Source organism: Elaeis guineensis, chromosome 2 (genome assembly GCF_000442705.2).
Source record: "Elaeis guineensis isolate ETL-2024a chromosome 2, EG11, whole genome shotgun sequence".
Taxonomy (NCBI): Eukaryota; Viridiplantae; Streptophyta; class Magnoliopsida; order Arecales; family Arecaceae; genus Elaeis; species Elaeis guineensis.
Window position 1 is genome coordinate 46657368 of NC_025994.2, and position 20003 is coordinate 46677370.

The window sequence follows — 20003 nt, forward strand, 5'->3', positions numbered from 1 at the left end:
GATCTTTCGCTCAAGACCGCTAGGTCAACAAATAATATTAGAGTATCTGCTCTGATACTACTTGTTACTCAGAAATATAGCAACCCAAGAGGGGGAGGGGTGAATTGGGTTCTAAAAATTTAAAACTAAATTTGAGTTTAAACAAATATGTGCTTCAATTTAAACCTAACTAGAGTGATTGTGAAGTGTATGTTATGTGTAGCAGCGGGATTCAAAGCAATGATACAATGCAAGAATGTAAAGCAATAAATCAATCACACCATAAAGACAAAAAATTTATAGTGGTTTGGTGCAACCCTGCATCTACATTCACTCCTTAAGAAATCTTTGGGAATTTCATTATAATCTCCTTGATTACAGTGTGTTACAAATTCAGTTGGTTTTCCAGGATCATCAACGAAAATCTTACACAATTATTTTTTTTGGGATCACAATTAAACCCAGTTGGTTTTACAGGCTAACCAACCAAAGCCTACACTTTCCAATTTTGGGCTTGGATGGGCTTATCCCCAAGTTTCTTTTCCTCCAAGAAATTTGTAAAAAAAATAGAATATAAGAGATAATTTTTAGTTTAAAATAAAATAAAAAAAATGAAACTCTTTTGTGCGTGAAGAAGAGGCTGAAATGTTGCTCTTTTGAAGCTTGATCGCTCTTCTTTAAAGCTAGAGAGGATGCTGGAGATGTTGTGGAAGATTGCTTTTGAATGCTCTATGAATTCAATGCTTGATTCCTCTCTTTCTCTCTTTTCTAATGATGTACAATGAAGCTCTCACAAAATCTAAAGTTTTTCTCTTTTAAATCCCTTAATCTTATTTTCCAAAAAATTTTCTAGCCTTTAATAGTCTTGGAGTTGGCCGGAGGATGAGATTTGATCGTTGTAAGCCTTGGAGTAGCCGTTGGAGTGGAGAAATAGCCATTAGAAAAGTTGTAGAGAACTAGTCGTTGAGCTCATCCGGTGCTTGGATCACAATTAAACCCAGTTGATTTTACGGGCTAACCAACCAAAACCTACACTTGTCCAATTTTGGGCTTGGATAGGCCTATCCCAAGTTTCTTTCCCTCCAAAAAATTTGTAAAAAAAAAAGAATATAAGAGATAATTTTTAGTTTCAAACAAAATAAAAAAAATGAAACTCTTTTGTGTGCGAAGAAGAGGCTGAAATATTGCTCTTTTGAAGCTTGATCACTCTTCTTTAAAGCTAGAGAGGATGTTGGAGATGTTGTGGAAGATTACTTTTGAATGCTCTATCAATTCAGTACTTGATTTCTCTCTTTCTCTCTTTTCTAATGATGTGCAATGAAGCTCCCACAAAATCTGAAGTTTTTCTCTTTTTAATTTCTTAATCTTGCTTTCTAAAAGTTTTTCTAGCCTTTAATAGTCTTGGAGTTGGTTGGAGGATGAGATTTGATCGTTGTAAGCCTTGGAGTAGAGAAATAGCCGTTAGAAAGGTTGCAGAAAATTAGCCGTTGAGCTCATCCCGTACTAGGGGTCGACTCCAATTCTTTTGGAGTCGACTCCATCTGCTCTGGGGTCAACTCCAATTCTTCAGGGGTTGACTCCAAGGATCCGAAAAAACAGATAGAGAGTCCGAAAAAGTAGTTCTCTATTTGTGCTTATTGCTCAACAGGGGTCGACCATGGGTTGTCCCCTCAGCGTGCTAGCTCCACTTAAACGTGTCGAGATCGACTCTTTGCTCTTGGGGTAGACTCCTGTTCTATCTGAAACTCAAAAATTTACTCTCTTCAGCCCGATACAATGCAGAGGTTGACTCCTAGCCTTCTGAGGTCGACTCCACTAGGTCTGAAACTTGAAAATTCTCTTTTGAAGTCTTTGACGTAGTTTTCTTTTGAGAAGATATTTTTCATGGGTTATTTCTTCAATTTGAACATTTGAAAAGATCTACATTCATTCTTGAAGCACATGATTAGATTCATAATGACTCAAAGTTTGACAATCATCGAAATCAATCATAGGGTCAACAGAACCCATTTCTAGCTTGATTGTACATCGTGTTCAAAAAAAGTGATGAACAAGGGCGGGTTGCCTCTGTTTTGAACCCGCGGCATCCGTGGGGTCGATTTCGGCCATTTGGCAGCCATGACAGTCCTCTAGTGGCCTCCCCGCTGTCTTCTCCTCCCTCCATTTCTCTCCCTCCCCCCTCTCTCTCTATCTTTTTAGTCTCTTCTCATGGAGGACCATGGAGCCTTAGAGGCCTCAGCGGGCCACCACCGGCCTTTCTCTCGCCTTTCCTTCCCTCTTTCTCTATTTCTTTCTCTCTCACTCTGTTCCGAATCAAATGCTTGAACCACACCGGTTGGCCATCAGGACGTTTCGGCATTCCATGATTATTGCATTAGGTGTTTGGTTAATAGATGGTCGAAATCGGATCTTATCATAATCTGTTACATAAATGCTAGAGATACCTGCGCATGTAGGTTTGTTCAATCTTCCTGCATTGGAGGCCCGCCAAGTGACCTGTTAAGCGGATCAATGATGTTATATTCAAATCTAAGTTGTTGAGGATGGTTCTTCTTCATTGGTCTTTGACCCTCTGTTAGGCCGTTGCTGTTGGCCAGCCATGGATATCAGAACATGGAACCTCTAGCACTCTGGCTAGATCTTCTTTCATTGTCATGGATTATGTGGTCAGATTTATCTTCTACAGCCATAGGTTACACTTCACCTATGCAGCAAATCAGGTGGTCAATAATGGCGTTTCCTTTCCCTTCGCCTTAATCAGATGGAATTAACAAAGCAAGCCAGACTTGGCCCAGTGGATCATGCTCAAATCCATTATCTCCATGGGCTTCCATCATCCCTTGTAGTCTTATCACTTTTAGTCATCTTCTCAAAATCCATCAAATGCTATGTTATTTAATTAGAACTCACAACAATGTATTATTAAATTAGAACTCACAGTGATGTACATTCTCAAATCAAAGAGAGAGAGAGAGAGAGTCATTGCTGTGGAAGTACCTAACTGACCAAGGTCAAATAATCCAAGAACTTGGCTGAACAGCCTGTGACTGTGGCCAAGCTGACTGTCTTGTAAATTGCCCTCATCTTGTACAATATCTCTAATGGCTCCATGAGGGTCAAGGACTTGGTGTATACTTGCAGGGGCCCTCTTCTTCGGTGTCTGATGTTGATTACTTGCAAAGAGTATTAGGTCCGGCGAAATGATAGATGCTGGCATTGAGAGGCGGTCCCAATTGTGAAAACTAGTGAAAGATGAAAAGTACCACAGGAAAGTCCTGGTCTCTTTTCATTGGTGGGACTGTTGTCCCTGTCAACAGCATACGTGGCGAGACCAAATCTATAAGTCCTTTATGTTTGCTTTTACTTTTTGTTTTAATCTGTAAGTCCAGATCTAGCATTCGCTTGTCCATGCCAATAAGAGACTACATGGTTGCTGTGTAGGGTCTGTTCGTACTTAAGAACTTAAGAAGGCCTTAGGAGGCTTTGCAGCCCCTCTTTTGTTTCTTATCTATAAGGGGTGTACAATTTGTCCCAGATGCCCAAGAAGAATGCTAGAGATGAAAAAGGAGAAAAGGGTAGGCAAGTGCAAAAAAGGTCAACAAGAACAAGACAAAAGAAGGAAAAGAAGAATAAAAAGGGAATGCCTCTCCTTTCCACCATCCACTTCCTCTACTGTTCAACCTTCCCTGTTTACTTTCTTTTTCCCTTCTGTTCATTTTTTCCAGGTTGTTTGACAATGCCCTTTAATTTAAAATAGGGCTTTTTAGGGATACAAAAATTAAAAGACGAACATAATGCTGCATTTTATCATCTTTCTGCACAATCAAACTTCAGATTCTTCTTCAATTTCTCCCATTTGTTTTAAAGATGTACTTATCTCTAGGGCTTAGAATTTGCAGTCAACCTTTCTTGCTGATTTTCAGCAGAAAACCAGACATCTCAAGGTATGAACCAAAATCAGATAAAAGTAACTGTTGATTTGATCCTTCAATGCTGGAGATACACTGCCACAAGAATTAACTTGTCCCGAATGTTTTTTGTTGGATGGGCTCATGCAGATGGCACAGTATTGTTTTTTGGGCTGTTATATATTTTTTGTGATTCTCTTGGTGCAGTCTACCTGTATCTCCTCTTATTTATAGTTTGTCCGTAATAGGAAATATGAGCTTATTAATGCCTTAATCATATAGACTATGAATACCACCATATGCCTCTATTAGTTTAGTTATAGTAATAACTATATACTTTTTAAATACGGAATAGGGAACAGCTTAGACAACTGAGTTTGGGGCTTTTTGTATGCTAAATCCTTATATAAAAGTGGTGGTCAAGGTCAAGTTGATTTCATGTGTAAATGTTAAATTTGGTCTTGCTTCCTTAGGTTGCAAAGGTGCAAGATTAATTCTGTGTTTGGTTGGGGTCATAGGAGGGTGGAGGGATGGGATTGGAAGGATGGATGGCTTTCATCCACCGTTTGGTTCAAAAAATTACAGAGAGGATGGACAAAAAAGAAGGGATTGACCATCCACCCTGACCCATTAATTTGCATCCTCCCAAATTGGGAGGATGAAGGACGGATGGATGGAGCGTTGAAGGATGGATTTTTGCATTGACAAAATTATCCTTCTTTATTTTTTTTGATAAAACTATAATACTTCTTCACTTTTTCATTCATATTATTTATATATATTTTTATATATACTATTAATTATATACTATTAAATTTTATTAGTCATGATGTTAATTTTAGTATATAATTTTCATAATTATAATTAAATAATTAGATTATCTTCTATTTCTTTATTTATATTTATTATTTTTTACTAAATATTTATATAATATTAATTAACTATTAATTAGATATTTATATAATTAATTTATTAATAATTAATTTATAAAATTATGTATTAAATTAAATATTTATATAATTTTTTATATAATTATAGATTATAAAGATTAGAAGTTTATTTATTGTTTACTTCTTTAGTATAAATAAGTGTTATAAATTGATAATAATAATATTTTTATCAAATAGTAGTTTAGTAAAAATGTTATACAAATATCATCCATCCTTCCTCTTGTTTCTTTTATACCAAATAGAGGAGGGAATCATTTCTATTCATCCTTCCATGTTTCACTAAACAGATGAGAGGATGGATGGAAAATCGATCTATCCTTTCCTCCATCCGTCCTTCATACCAAACAGAGGATAAATGAGCTTGTAGTCATGTCAAACAAATTCACTTGTTTTTTCTGAGCCTAGGGTACCCAGGCTTGGCTCATTCTTGAGCTGAGTCACAGTGGGGCTTGAGCTTAGGTTTTTGCTAGATAGATGAGTCTAAAATGAGTTTGTTTTACAACCAAATCAAAAATCAATGTGGCTATTCATGATTCACTTGGTTCATTTGTCATGCCCCTAATACGATGACATCAGCTAAGGGACATGGCAACTGCCCACATGCATAAGGTTTGCCCCCATAAGCATGCAAGGCGACAACCTGCTAAACAACAATCATAAACCAATTCTAACAACCATCCAACATACGGAGGCAGTGGTGAAGTTTCAAAACTGTCTATGACTCTATTCTAGATATTGCCACATGCTATGGAAAAGGGGGAAAAAAAACTTGGTTAACAGTATCACGACAAATGATTAAAATAAATCCTCCAATTACTCCAAGGCTTTAACAAGTTCCATACAACAACAGCATTTACAGGTGTCCAAAAGCGAAAATCAAAGCGACAAGGTCAGATCTTGACTAGGTCTATGGGCCTTGCTCTAGGCTCATGCCCATAGCACTTCCTGCTAGCTCTGAAGCCTCAGATGCTGAGAAAGATAGAGAAACAGTTAGCTCAAAGCCCAATAAGTAACCAAAACCATATAGAGGGATCAAGCAAGCATCTGATTGATGTTTCTGACATTGGTTGCGAGCTTTGCTCAAAGTAATTGTGGCAGCTCAAAAATTTCCTTATATATGGTGATCCATTGCAGCTTTTTCAACTTTTAAGTGTTTTGTAACCGATTTTTTGAATCATGCCATACATAATATTCCTTGCAAGTGTTAAAATCCTTGGACTGGATTAGTGCATGAACTATGAAGTGCCATATTTTTGAATCTAGACTCTTTTTGTTCAATTGGCTGTCAACATGACCAGAAGCTTCTACTTTTTCTTCTGGATTTGATTCCAGCATGAGTAAAGGTCGAGTCCAAAAAATCAAGAAAATCCAATGTTGTTCCAGTTCTTACTATTCCTTATATAAGTGACATTCAATTGATAAAAATATCATAAATTTCAAAGCTTAGCAGGCAAACAGAATTTGCTTGTATTTATTTTTACTAGTGTTTAGAAATTGGGTGTTCATCATGTGCTTCTTGTTTAAATTTCTAGACATCATTGTTATAAACAAAGAGTTCATCTGACCTTAGATATAATTATTCAATAAACTGCTCTGGCTTTCTTGAGGGCTAAGTTGCTAACCATTGAAGGTTGACTGTGCTATCCTCATGACATTTATATTTTTGTTTCAGTGCATTGTGGCCTTTTAGCACGCTTGGCTGGCCAGATGTATCTACTGAGGATTTTAGGCGGTTTTATCCAACAACGGTCCTTGAGACAGGGTCTGTATGTTTATCCTATATTCTGTGCATTGTTTATGCTTATGTTATGTGCAATAATTTCTCCAAATCTGTATTTAGAAGATGTCATAGCTTTATTCTGAAACTATTTTGTCCATAAATTTTGCTTTATTTTTATATTAAGCATGTGCCATGCTTGTTATTATCAAAGTTTGCTTCTCTATATCATTTGCTTTGGCATAGTTGTTGGCTGGTTGAAAACCTGCTACCTAAAAAGTTTTAAAAGAATTTTCTTCATGAGGATTGCCATAAATTATAAAGTTTTCATGCCTCGTGCCTCTTTAAAGAAAGTAAATTTTGTGAGCTTTTACTTTTTTTTTAATTGCATATGATTGTAATGCATTTCATTTTGTATATATTCATGTAAGAAATGTTATGAAGTAATTTCCATCTAAACTGAAATTATAAATTGCAATGATCAGGGATTGAGGTTGCTCACTGATTTTAGTGAATTTTTTAATTGTAGTGGACTGAGCAATATAGGTGAGGAGGCATAACAAGAAAATCTGGTTGTAGTTATAATCCCTTCATCACCAGCACCTTTATTTTAAATGTACGAAGGTGCTTGGTAGATTCACTGCAATCTTACGACATGCAAGATCCTTAGCTTCTAAATTTGGTATGTTGATCACTATAAACTGATCTAACTTTATGCTGTGTTTGGACAGACATGACATTTTATTCTTTTGGGTAGCTCGAATGATCATGATGGGGATTGAGTTTACAGGGAGTGTTCCCTTTTCCTATGTTTATCTGCATGGGCTTATTCGAGACTCTCAAGTGAGTATAGATTTATAAGCAGTATGGATATATAAAGTTGAACTTTCTTGTTTCCATCCTATATGTACTTCAGAAATGCATCTTTAGAAGAGTGAGTTTAAAGTGGCCAGTACATATCCAGTCTTTTGTTTCCATTATTAGTTTTCTTGCTTCAACATGCTTTAGATTATGATTGAATTTACTAAACTTTTAATTATTGAACAATGAACACTATTCATCAGATACTGAGTACTTTTCTGTACTCTAAGATTTCAGACTCGAGACTCATTCTTAAGGTTGGTTTATTTTCTAATTGTTACAGTTTCATGAATTTGCAATATATATATATATTTTGGCCATAGATGTTCTCAAGTTTCAGTACATTCCTGAAGAATTTTAGGGTTTTTTCACTGTGGTTCTTCAATAAAGAGTTCTCATGATTTTTATGCATATTGATTTGATATTTATATGCCTGTAAGATTATATGAGCTTACGAAATACAAAGAGCTGTTGAAACTCTATTTCTATGAATGCAGCCAAAAACCATTTTTCTTGGGCGCATGCACGTGAGAGGGGGGATGAACCTCTTGAAGCAAGCATTGAAATTTCTTGATGACCAAAAGATGATTCATCCAAATTGCAATCTCTTTTTTTTTTTTTTTAGGGGAGTGTCGAAAAGAGGGGGGATTACTTGAGTTTGAGAAAAAAAAATGTAAAAGGGGTGGGTGATGTTAACACCAATTTTTGGCTCTTCAGGATGTTATGGGCACATATCATTGTTGTTTGCTTTTAGGAATACTTGGGACTTCAGGTGCTGCCTATAGCAAGTTCTTTTCTTGGTGACTGGTCTATCACGTATTTTGTAGGGGTCTTACAATAACTCATAAAGAAAACAAAGCCTGAGCCTCTTATTTCTAAGATCTGTTATAATGGTTTTATAAGTTTACCTGTTTGCTTGCTGCAATTATAGCTATATCTAGCTTTTTCCCTATTGGCAGTCATATATATTCAGTTTGCTTGTGTAAGACCATATTGCATACGTACTATAAGATGCTATCATTCTTTGAGTTAAAAACATATTTATGATATTTTGTGCAGGGGCAAAAAATGTCTAAAACATTGGGAAATGTCATAGATCCTATAGATACTATCAAGGAATATGGTACAGATGCACTGCGCTTCACACTTTCTTTGGGGACAGCTGGCCAGGTTTGTTTTGAATTTGGAATTGCTGTATATTGCCTGGTGATATTTGTGATTTATGTTTGTGTGGTTGTATCCTTTTGCTATCAATTTACTTGCATTCTTTTAGGACCTCAATCTGTCCACTGAAAGACTGACTTCCAGCAAGGCTTTCACGAACAAATTATGGAATGCTGGCAAGTTTGTCTTACAGAATTTGCCTGGTAAAAGTGATGTCTCTGCATGGGAATACTTGTTGGCATACGAGGTACTTCCTCTCCTCTATGCATTTGATTTGTACTTGCATATACTAACATGCTGAGGATTGATCAGTGGAATGGACTCAACCCAGACTCTGAGACTTCAATTTGTATGATTGATGTTTTTTGAGAACCAATCTGTATCATTGATGTTGAAAGTCTTAGTTATTTTGTCACAATAGATTGGTATATATTGAGATAATGGCCCATACATATAATGCAAGAAAAGGATCTTGTCTCTAGAACTCTTTTCTTTGATGATCATTGTGGAAGATTAGTTATCTATGGCTTGAGGAATTAAAAATTTTTAATTAAATCACTTATACATGTAAATGATAAGGCCAAGGTTTTCCTCTGAAGGATTTTAACAGTGCTTTTGTTTACTGGGTGAGGATGGGATCTATTTCTGCAACCTGTACCAGATTCTATGAAATATAGGTTAATCTGTAACCAAGGATTCTATTAAATAGGGGAGGATGATGTTTGATCATAAGTAAATGATGCTACATTATTGAAAGATCGAAGATCATGGAGAGGATGAAGCCCCATTAGGATGGATCTTCATAAAGTTCATTACTTTCTTCCTTTCCATTTCTTTTCAGGGTACTCTTTTGTTTGCTTAATTTCCCTTTTTAAATTGAATGAAGATGCTATGAAACTGGAAGAAGGGCATAAGTTCAGATCATCAATGAATGAAAATAATTAAGGAATTTATTCTCTTTGCAGTGAGATTCTGTTGACCGAGGTTTGAGGCTTTTGCCCCACATTTAAGGCCTGGATTCATGTGTGTGAGGTCATTAAGAACGTCCCTTATTCCTAGTTGTCTATATTCTTATTCTTTTCTGTCACCAACATAAACATTAAGTTCTGGAATTTTAAATCTGTTAGATTTCTCTCTTTTACTTCTTTTATTTTTTGCTGCTATCCATTTGATCCGCCCTCAAATTCCCTTTTTCTTTAATTGAAGCTTCAGATGCCCTAACAAACTTAGATGCATAAATCTTAGGTTCAGTGTTAACCTCTCATTCATTAGTTTTCTTAGAAATTAACCTTGTTACTTCATTGTTAAGGAAAATTTAGCTCTGGATATAAAACTGGGAAATTGATATCTATTTATTATGGCGCTAAGTCCAATCTATCATTGTAACACCCTACATCTTTCTTACATTGTGGGTGTTGGTTACTGCTAAGTGCTAACCATTGGAAACAAGGCACAGTATATGCTGTCTAATGTCTATTACTTATTTAGGGCTTCAATTTTTTTAGTTTAATTATTTGAGCTGGCTCCCTAATTCTGATTTAGGTAAAAAAGATCTAGCTCTACACACATTGTTGTTGTTGTTGTTTATTGCTATTAAATTATGCTTATTATCAGATTAAGGTTTAAAGGTAACAGTGCTACAGTGAACCTCTAGTTTTCCTTGAATGAAACTTAGATGTCTTTATCATTTATCGGACTTCAGGCGAAAGCTTTCCAAATCTATCCTTTCTTTTACTTAATCACTTCTATCCAAACGCATCTTTGTCCTTGAGATATAATACCCATCCATCCTTCTTATATGGTGTAAGCACTGTGGGTCATAGTATGATCTATCAAAGTCTGAAAATTTCCTGAGTAGCTCTGGACCTGGAATCGGTTGTTAAATTTATGCTGGATACCTGGACTGGTAACAGTGTAGAAATCTACAATGTGAACCGAGAATTCCTGGCATAGCTTAAGCTCATAGCAGGGATTTAAAAGTCAACGTACATATCCATACCGGTCACTGGACAGTTCAATGCATACCTTGGTATGGGTTCGGTGTATGGTGGTACAGGGCAGTACCTATTGGTTCAAAAGAGCGAAAGGGATAAAAGGGTTGTATTAAAGGCATGAATTTGATGTGCCTTGGCACGGGTCGGTACTAATTGATATGCCTCAGTACAGCATGATATGGGGTGGTTCAGGCCTGGTTCTCTAAAATCACGGCATATCAGAGGCCCCATACTGTTCCCTGGGCGGTACTCAAATCTTCACATAAGTGAAGTGCAATCCTTTTAGATTCCACTAGACTCTAAAAGTTACAGATGAAGAGAGAAAATGAGTTTAATACATTTGTAAGTCAAAATTTATAAAGCAAAGAGTATATTGAAACACAACCCAATATGTTCCCAATAATTGGTCATGTGCTTTTAACACATCTATACACACAACACACACACACACACACACATATAGTTTTGAATTTCCTTCATTCAGTTTGGGCTCTTCTATTAATTCCAAGTGTTGTGTTTCATCCAGTTTGATACAGAGGAATCACTTCTTAAATTACCAATACCAGAATCCTGGGTGGTAAGTTCATTATGATCAGTCTCTTTTTATTTCCCAGTTGTCTCATGATCTATTAAAAAACATGCTAAACTCTAGGTCTCAAAACTTCATGAGCTCATTGATATTGTTACCACAAGCTATGACAAGTTTTTCTTTGGAGATGCTGGTAGAGAAATCTATGATTTCTTCTGGGGTGATTTTGCTGACTGGTAAGATGACTGGTTCTGTGCAATAATAGTTAATTTTGTGGGAGTCATATTTCTTAGTTCTGATAGTGTTGAATCTGTTGATTATGTCTGCATTTCTTTTGGTCATCAATAACATTATAGTTTTCTTCTGTTTTGATCATAGCATGTTTCATTAACCCACACATTTGATTCTAGTAAAAAGATTATTGGAAACAAAATGGTGTATTTCAGACTTTTAAGTGATGAGGAATATGCTGCTGTATGGGCGGATGTTTAAGAATGTTATAATGGTTATATTGTTTTGCATGAAATGCCTCTGGAACTTTCATCCTTGCACCAAATGAATACTATTCTTTTTAGAAGCTCCACCATAACTTCTTAATAATTGTACCTGGTGGCATTTGAGAACTACTATGAAATTAGTGCTAGAACTTTGGTAAAAAAAGGATGTCATTTGAATTATGGATGAGGATATGAGTGGATCTTTGGTCAGCTGGTAATGCAGCTTGAGTATGCAAGTGGCCTCATTCATTTTAACAATGAGGATGTAAGTGGCGTCATTTAAATTTTCGTTGAGGATATGAGTGGCCTCATCTATTTAAGGCTTTTAGCAATGAGGAACTTCTCAAGAAGATGTAATCTTATTTTCTATTTGAACCAGGGATTCAAGTACTGGCAGGACGTTCTACGGACATCAGAACGGGGTACCATTCTATATGTTGGGAAAAGACCATCCCACCATTGTCCCAGTGTCTTGATCGGTATGTCTTAGGAAATCCTCGTTTCCAAGTGTTGAGACAGACGGGACGATAGCGTGTCCCATTCCATGGAAAAATCGGGATAGTCCTATCCTACGGGATTTAAAATCTTGATTTGAACTTTTATTAAACTTGTGTTTTGATCAATTTAGAGCATCCAATTCCTTTTTGAAAATTTTGATTTTGGTTTTCACTCTGAAATGTTTTTGATGAAACTATAGATGAACTTCCCAATGATAATTTGATTTATATGTCACATTTTAAACGTCATTTGTTTTGAGCGGAAATTTGAACATTTTGGCAATGGTAGAAGTATTAAGCTGTGTAACTCACTTCATCTATTATATAATCCTTTCAGAGTGGCTGGTGAGGGGCATATTAGATCTTTTTATGGAATGAGGACTTGGTGCTTTGCAGTTGCTTTTGAATCTAGTAATTTTTTAAGAAATATTCATGTTTTATTTGTATTTCTGAAGTTATAGCATTGCGTAAAATATGCTACATCAAAAGTTTTGCAACAGGCATTTATCTAAGATTAATGATTTATAATACATTTTTTTGCTATGCTCTGTTTGATCATACGGTTTCAAGGATGATTCAATATTAATGATACTTATGATCAACCACATTTAGAATAGATACACTTCATGATTTCAAATAAGTTTGAGTCTCAGGTTATGACAAATAGGGTTCATTAAGATCAAAACTAGAATTTTGATGAATTACTATTAGCCCCATATTGTGGGAACAAGGCTTGTTGGTTATGGTTGTAGTTATGAACTACCATCGGCAATGTCAGAGGAACAGGCAGAGTAAGGATGGTTTTCATTGTGTAGATTTCTTGACTTGTAACAATCGTATCATGGTTCTCAGTCTGTTACTCTTGCATGCAAGTAATTTCCCTTGATTCTGTCAGCCTCTTTATTTTATTGCTAGCCTGTTAAGCATCTTTTTTACCTTTACGGAGGTCAATTTTGAGGATTGCTCTCCTTTTTGTTTCTTAGGTCTTCACCAGTTGTTGGACATACTTATTGCATGTTCAGGATCATATATTGTTTCTGTACCACTAATTCCCTTTTATTACTTCTCCAAGTATCATTCAGCTTGCTTATTGACTTATTATCAGGATCTCATTGCTGTGTTGTTTATCAGTTGCCTTGGTGCTTCGTATTACTTATATTCTCAGACATGGTCTCTGCTTATCTTTGACTTATCACAGTCACCATCTTTTATGCAGCCTCTTCCACTTAATCCTCTTCTTCCTATTTTACATTCTCCATTTTCCACTCAGAGATTTTTATTTTCGTCATGGTCTTTCTTTCTTTTGGCAGTCATTTATATTTAATCTTTGTATGTATATTGTAACTCATAGATGCGTAATATAATATGTGTGTTTTTTTTGCTTATTTTATTCATCTATATGTGTAGTTTATGTTTATGGAGCTTGAACATACTTCTGTTCATGCAGTCCATAATATGTTGTCTTACTGATAGGGTGCAGCCCTCTAAAATGATTATATTTTGCTCTATACTCGTAGATGGACTTTACAAATTTCAATTATCTAAATTACTAGTATGTTTCTTCACTATTAATTTATGCACATTTTGTAGTATTTATTTTCAGTATGCACATTACACACATAATTTTGGTTCATCTTTAACTTGATAGTGTTAACTAACCACTTGACTTCTAAAGTTTTAGAAGTTAGGGACTGGTTCAACAATGCATGTTAGGCTTGAGCCCCCCTCTCATGCACAGCCTGAACCATGCACATGGAAGGATAAATAGGCCTAGACATGCAACAAGTCAATGTGACAACTAGATTAATTAGGTACATAATTGACTTTAAAATGATTACTTTTTTCTCCGTACGCATAGGCTTGAACATACTTTCATGCAGGCTTGTCTTACTGATAGGATTCGGCCCTCTAAAATGATTATTTTTTGCTTTATATTCCTAGACTTTACAAATTTCAAGTTCTATCAATGACTCTAGATTAATAGTATGTTTCTTCATTATTAAGTCATGCAAATTTTGATGTGGTATTTATTTTCGGTATGCACACATTACAAACATCACTTTTTTATTTCATCTCTAACTTGGTTTTGTTAACTAACCTCTTGACCACAAAAGTTTAAGAAGTTGGAGAATGGTTGAACAATGCATATTAGGTTTGTCACCTTCTCTCATGTGTGGCATGAACCATGCACATGGAAGGATAAATTAGCCTAGACATGATATAAGTCAAGCTGAGTGCTGTGTTAATTAAACAAATAATTGACCAGGTGGGGATTTGAACTCAGACCCTCCAGCAACCTTAGCATTACCATGATAACGAATCACTTGACCCAATATCTTAAGATGTTCAGGAATGGGTCAGTGTTAACAAGTAATGTAGTTTTGTTCGTTCCACTGTGGCTTCTAGCTTCTCTCTGAAAATTAAGCTGTTAATTGTTCTTGCTATTTTTCATCTCGCTGTACATTTTTTTGAGTTATTTCGTGCTGTCAACTTTTTTTCTACTTGATGCTAAGTAGGTTTACTTCTTCTGTTTACTAGGTATATTGAGGCTAGCAAAACTCGTCTCTATCACTCTGCAAGTCATTCAGTTGCTTTTACAGCACAAAGTGTTCTTTTGTATGTTTTTGAAAACATACTTAAGTTGCTACATCCTTTCATGCCATTTGTCACTGAAGAATTATGGCAGGTAGAGCTCCATGTAATAGAGAGATGAAACTGACTAGTTGGTAAATATTTGAAGTTTATATGATGCAATTGGTTACCCTGATCTCTGGAATTGAATGCTTGTTTATAGATCTGGACTTGAATGCTTGTTTATGTTCTGCAATCCTCAAGTATTAGTTAAATCTTTCTTCCTGTTGTTTCTCATCCCGCTTGTCTCAAATGTGAAAACTTATCAGCTACCATGCCAAACCTCATTGCATGCTTAGACTGTTGAAACAAGGAATCATGAAAAAATTTACTTGGTGCTCTGCTAATCATCCATATTTGTGATTGGACTGTACTTTTTTCAAATTTCTATTTGTTTATTTATTTATCAAGAATGATATGTTAGACTGGCAGGACATATCATAGTGTTATGGACTGGATGCAGAAGAGGTTGTTTGTCATATATGCTGAATCTTTGTGTGTGTGTGTGGTTATGGGCATGTGTGCTCGCATCTGTGTCATAGTGGGGCATTTGTTGATGGTGTCTGCTGGATGATAGAGACCTAAAACCTGAGAGAAAGTTATGTTATAATGCACTCTATCAGCCTAAAATATATGATGCTTGCACCATATGTCATTGCACTTAAGTTCTAGCTATGTCTATACCGCTTTGTGCATAACAAGAATGTGATTCTTATGCATTCATTCTTTGAGTGCATAATATGTTACTTGAGTGGTCCAGGTATGTCTATAATGGCAGTAAATAGAATGTGTGTTCCTAGTTCTAAATTTTCGCTACCTTAACTTTTTTCATTTTCTTGAAAATGATGCTGTTTTCCCTGACAGAATCACCAGTCATGATGTTTTAGACTAACTGTTAGGTCTAATCTCTAAATCTGTCTTCAGTATATTTTGACATTGCCATCTAATTTGCATGCAGGCATTGCCATATCGAAAGCAAGCTCTTATAGTATCTCACTGGCCCGAATCATCACTTCCAAGGGATGCCAAGTCCATCAAAAGATTTGAGAATTTACAATCATTGGTAAGTTCAACAAATCTTAAGTCTAAACCTTGAAGATTGTATGTCTTTCCTTTGAATAGTTTTTTTCATTTTTCTATATGTGACTTGTCTTTGTGCCATTGTGTGATGCCCTAGACTAGAGCTATCAGGAATGCACGAGCTGAATATTCTGTTGAGCCCGCTAAACGTATATCTGCTTCTGTTGTTGCAAGTGCTGATGTCCTTGATTATATATCAGTAAGTGTTTGGTTGCTTTCAACATCTTTAGTACTTTCCATGTGAGATAGACAATTGTACTTGATCAGAGTAAAATATTTTAATAGGACAACAGACATGGTATTTCATACCGGCCCAAAACGGCCAGTACATCCTATTATACTGAACCATACTGGTGGTGGAGGGGGGGGGAGTCGGTCCGGTTTAGGCTGGATCTTTGGAAAATGGGCTGAATCGGACCGAACTGGTCAGTTCGGTACGGTATCGGCCCGAACTGCCCGATATCGGGCGGTTTGGTCTGGTTCGGCCCGATTTTTTTTTAGTGCTAGTAAGTGGGATTTTTTTTTTGATTTTTTTTATTATTGGTACGGTACGGTATAGTTCGATATGGTACAGTATGGTACCGTACTGGCCGGCAACAAGCATAGGTTCTGGTATTAAGTCTGCAAACTTTGGCAACAAAAGCATTTGCATAAAACTCCATGTTGTCGGCATGGCAACTGTGCCATTGTCATCTGGTCCTATGTATATCTTTTTTCATTTATTCCAGCATGCCTACATCTAGATATACATGTCTCTCCATATTGCTTGCTCGTGTTAAAGGCATCTCTATAAAAGGTTCACCGAACCGGTATTGGAGGTCGTATTGGCTAGTGGCTGGTATTGTATGGTATGGGTTCATATCATGCCATTCCAGGGTGTACCAAAAATAGGGAAGAGGGGGAGAGAGAAGGAGAGAGGAAGAAAGAGAGAGGGAGGGGGTGGGGGCATGTCGAGGGCCAGAATCTGGAGCGGAGGGCCACCATGGACATGGGGGAAGGGAGATGGGGAGAAGAATCCCTTGTTTCGAACCCTATAGGTGAAGTAGCGGCAGCAATGGAGGAGGGAGCTGCCATGGACCAGGGGGGGATGGTGAGAAGAATCCCTTATTTTTTGAACCTAGCTCCTCTCGGCAGCTAGGAAGTGGCAGTAGTGGAGGAGAGCCGCTGTAGATGCAGGGAAGAGAGAGAGAGAGAGAGAGAGAGAGAGGAGGGGGTGGTTTACTAGTGAAGCCAACGATGTCCGGCAAGAGGTACAGGTTCGGGTCGGTTTGGCAATCATTGCTGTGAATATGTGTATGTTACTTTTATATAGACTTTTTTTAATAAAAAAATGTGTCTGGTATTTTTCATGGATTTTGAAACTGGAATGTCGATCTTGTCATATCTGTCTGTTTTGATGTGCCAAAGTACTTTTAGATGATTGAATTTGGTGTATGTAGGTAGGCTTGCACGCATATCTACTTATCATTACCTTCGAGCTTTGGGATGTTCATTTTGTGCATGTGCCCATATATGTAGATTGCTAACCCAGACAGTTGGGAAAAGGATACATGGTTATGGTTATGCTCATGTACATAGATGGATATGCCTGAATATGTTAGGATAACTGAATATATCATCTGTTTCTCAGAATAGTAGTTGTATTTTTTTTTGTATACACCTTTTCTATGAACCTGCATGTTCGTGGTGATTATATAAGTAGTGGTCATTTGCCTCTCTTCATGGATGTGCTACTGCTATATAAGTAGTGGCCAAGGCATCATTTGTATTCATATCATCTGTTCGTAGCACATGCGCTTGCATGAATCGGAACCCTTAATATGCTGTGGATAGTTATTATATATGTATATTTGCTCCTAACAGAGTGAAAAGCCAGTCTTGGCTCTACTATCCAGGCTTGATCTACACAATATTAATTTCACAGAATCTCCTCCAGGTATGTTTGAATATTTCTCCTCCTAGCTTGTTTTCTTTCAAGAGCTCGTTCCTTTAGGGTGCTGAAACATCTGCATCTGTTCTTCTGCAAATCTTATCAGATGATGCAAAACAATCAGTTCACCTTGTGGCTGGTGAAGGTTTGGAGGCTTATCTCCCTCTTGCAGATATGGTGGATATATCAGCTGAAGTCCAACGGCTCTCTAAGCGCCTTTTGAAGATGCAATCAGAATATGATGCTCTTGTTGCTCGGCTCAATTCCCCTAAGGTATATAATGCTGCTGTACCTCGAGTATCCACGCATATAACCAGATATGCACTTTTGTTTTTCATTTTTTTAATTCAGAAATGCATTATTAAACCGTCTTTTTAGCCATTTAAGTACCATTAAATCAAAATATTTGGGTTCTGTGAACTCATGGATACATACTGTTCTGCCTATGTGAGTACATCCATTTCTTCTTGGAAGTCATCAAAGATGATTTTAAGTCTGTTCTTGTATGCATGCAGCATGCCTACGTGCATATAAGTGAGTCTATGCACTTTGATGAAGCATGTCTTCATATGTTGCATACCGGCTTGTGCTCATTACATGAGTGTATGTTGTGCTGCAGTTTGTAGAGAAGGCACCTGAGGAGGTTGTCCGTGGGGTAAGGGAGAAAGTAAGTGATGCAGAGGAGAAAATAACGCTCACCATGAACCGTCTTGCATTTCTCCAATCAACAGTTCCCGTATGATAGTTTACATGGTCAAACTTGATATGCTCATTCACTGAAGGAAGCTGGTGATTCTATATGCTTCTATGGTTTGATTGCTGATCTCTTGTCCAACCAAAATTTTCCTTCCCACGTGGATTTGCAATTGGGATACATCAGAAAGCGAATTAGTTACTTTGTATGCAGAAGAATGGGAGTTGCCAGGAGGATGTATGTTATTCCATTTCTTGCTTCCATGGACGGCCCTTTACAGTTTTGAAGGCGTAGTTTGAAAAATTCTGCATTGTGACAGTTTGGTACAATTACAAGGACTGTTGTTTCAGATGTGTATCATCATTCTTTCCTAAGAAACCACCAAAAGTGCTTGTAAACTTGGAAAAATAAAATTGCAAGAATTTGTCATTACTGATTATTGTGAACAACGATAGATGGCCCATGAACGGAAAGCCATCTATCTATATATATGATTGTAATAGGGACATGTTTGCGAAGAGGAAAAAAAGAATAAGGCCTGTTGACATAAGGAATTTTATGGATATAGACCATCATTTGTTGATGCTTAAGCTCAGGATTGTTCCATGAGGCTGCATTTGGTTTAGGAATAGAAAAATGGGAATAGTAAAATTTATGCTTATACGATTTTTCCCCCTTTTTTTTTTATTTCGGTGAAAGAGAGCATGGGAGGGTGATCTAACCTGCCTGTGTTATAATTATCCAATTTTGAATTCTTGGGTATGCACCATGAAGGCACAAACTTGAAATGTTTGCTTTGTATGCAAAATGGTGCTTCCAGAAATAGTTATGCTATGATGCACCTGCTTGGAATTACTTCTGAATATTATTTTTTGTCTATAAAAAGTTAAAAGCATATGTAAAGATGCCCTTGTGCCAATAATTAGCTTATGATGGCTTTCTCTTGATTAGTTATGCTTGTCACAGGCAAATCTGAATGATGTAGTTATTCCTTGGTTATGCCTCCTGTTAGTCACGAAGGCAGAAGGCTTACTTCAAACTTAATGCCTAATTTATGACTGAATCAAATGTATAAAAGTTTAACATGTATATTAGACAGAATGTCAGGGCCTTGCCTCTAAAAGCTTGGGTACGAACATGGGGTATCTAAAAATATGGTAAATAAAAAAGTCCTAGTAGGAAGAGATCTATCATTATTTATATCTAAATTAATCATGCAAAAGTAGAAAATAATCCTTACATGGATGGTTGAGTTTTGCGAATTGGTGGGATGTATTTTGTGGTCTCCTTTTCACCAGATCTCAGGACGAGATTTGACCTTGCGTACCGTTTTGTGCTCAGATTTGCTTCACTCATCAAAAGAGCCTCGAGAAATTTCTTTGAACTTTCACGCTAGTTTAGCCTTGCTCATTCTTCCTTTCTTTGAACCAGATGTTGTTATAGCCCAAGCCCAACTATCTAAGACCCAAGCTCATTTAAAAAAAAAAAAGATAGAGAAAAAATTGGGAAGAAGACTCCCGATAGAAGTCTTCTTCTCCGACGAGACCCGGGCGAATTGGGAGTCCTAGGACC

General features: G+C 36.7%; 1 protein-coding gene across 4 annotated transcripts in view; it reads left to right on the plus strand.

Annotated features, from left to right (window-relative positions):
- Positions 1–19021, plus strand: part of LOC105032335 (valine--tRNA ligase, chloroplastic/mitochondrial 2) — a 66896-nt gene extending 47875 nt beyond the window's left edge. For 2 of the 4 annotated variants that reach the window (XM_073251764.1, XM_073251765.1), the window contains 12 exons: positions 6510–6599; positions 7286–7397; positions 8475–8585; positions 8689–8826; positions 11100–11150; positions 11226–11338; positions 14635–14782; positions 15686–15790; positions 15905–16006; positions 17671–17743; positions 17844–18010; positions 18357–18669. In XM_073251764.1, the coding sequence (XP_073107865.1) occupies positions 6510–6599; positions 7286–7397; positions 8475–8585; positions 8689–8826; positions 11100–11150; positions 11226–11338; positions 14635–14782; positions 15686–15790; positions 15905–16006; positions 17671–17743; positions 17844–18010; positions 18357–18479 (1333 nt within the window). In that variant the 3' untranslated portion in view covers positions 18480–18669. Of the gene's footprint in view, positions 1–6509; positions 6600–7285; positions 7398–8474; positions 8586–8688; positions 8827–11099; positions 11151–11225; positions 11339–14634; positions 14783–15685; positions 15791–15904; positions 16007–17670; positions 17744–17843; positions 18011–18356 lie in introns of all 4 variants that reach the window. The other 2 variants (XR_003798705.2, XM_010906755.3) reach the window with 2 other exon arrangements.
- The last annotated feature ends 982 nt before the right edge of the window (positions 19022–20003 follow it).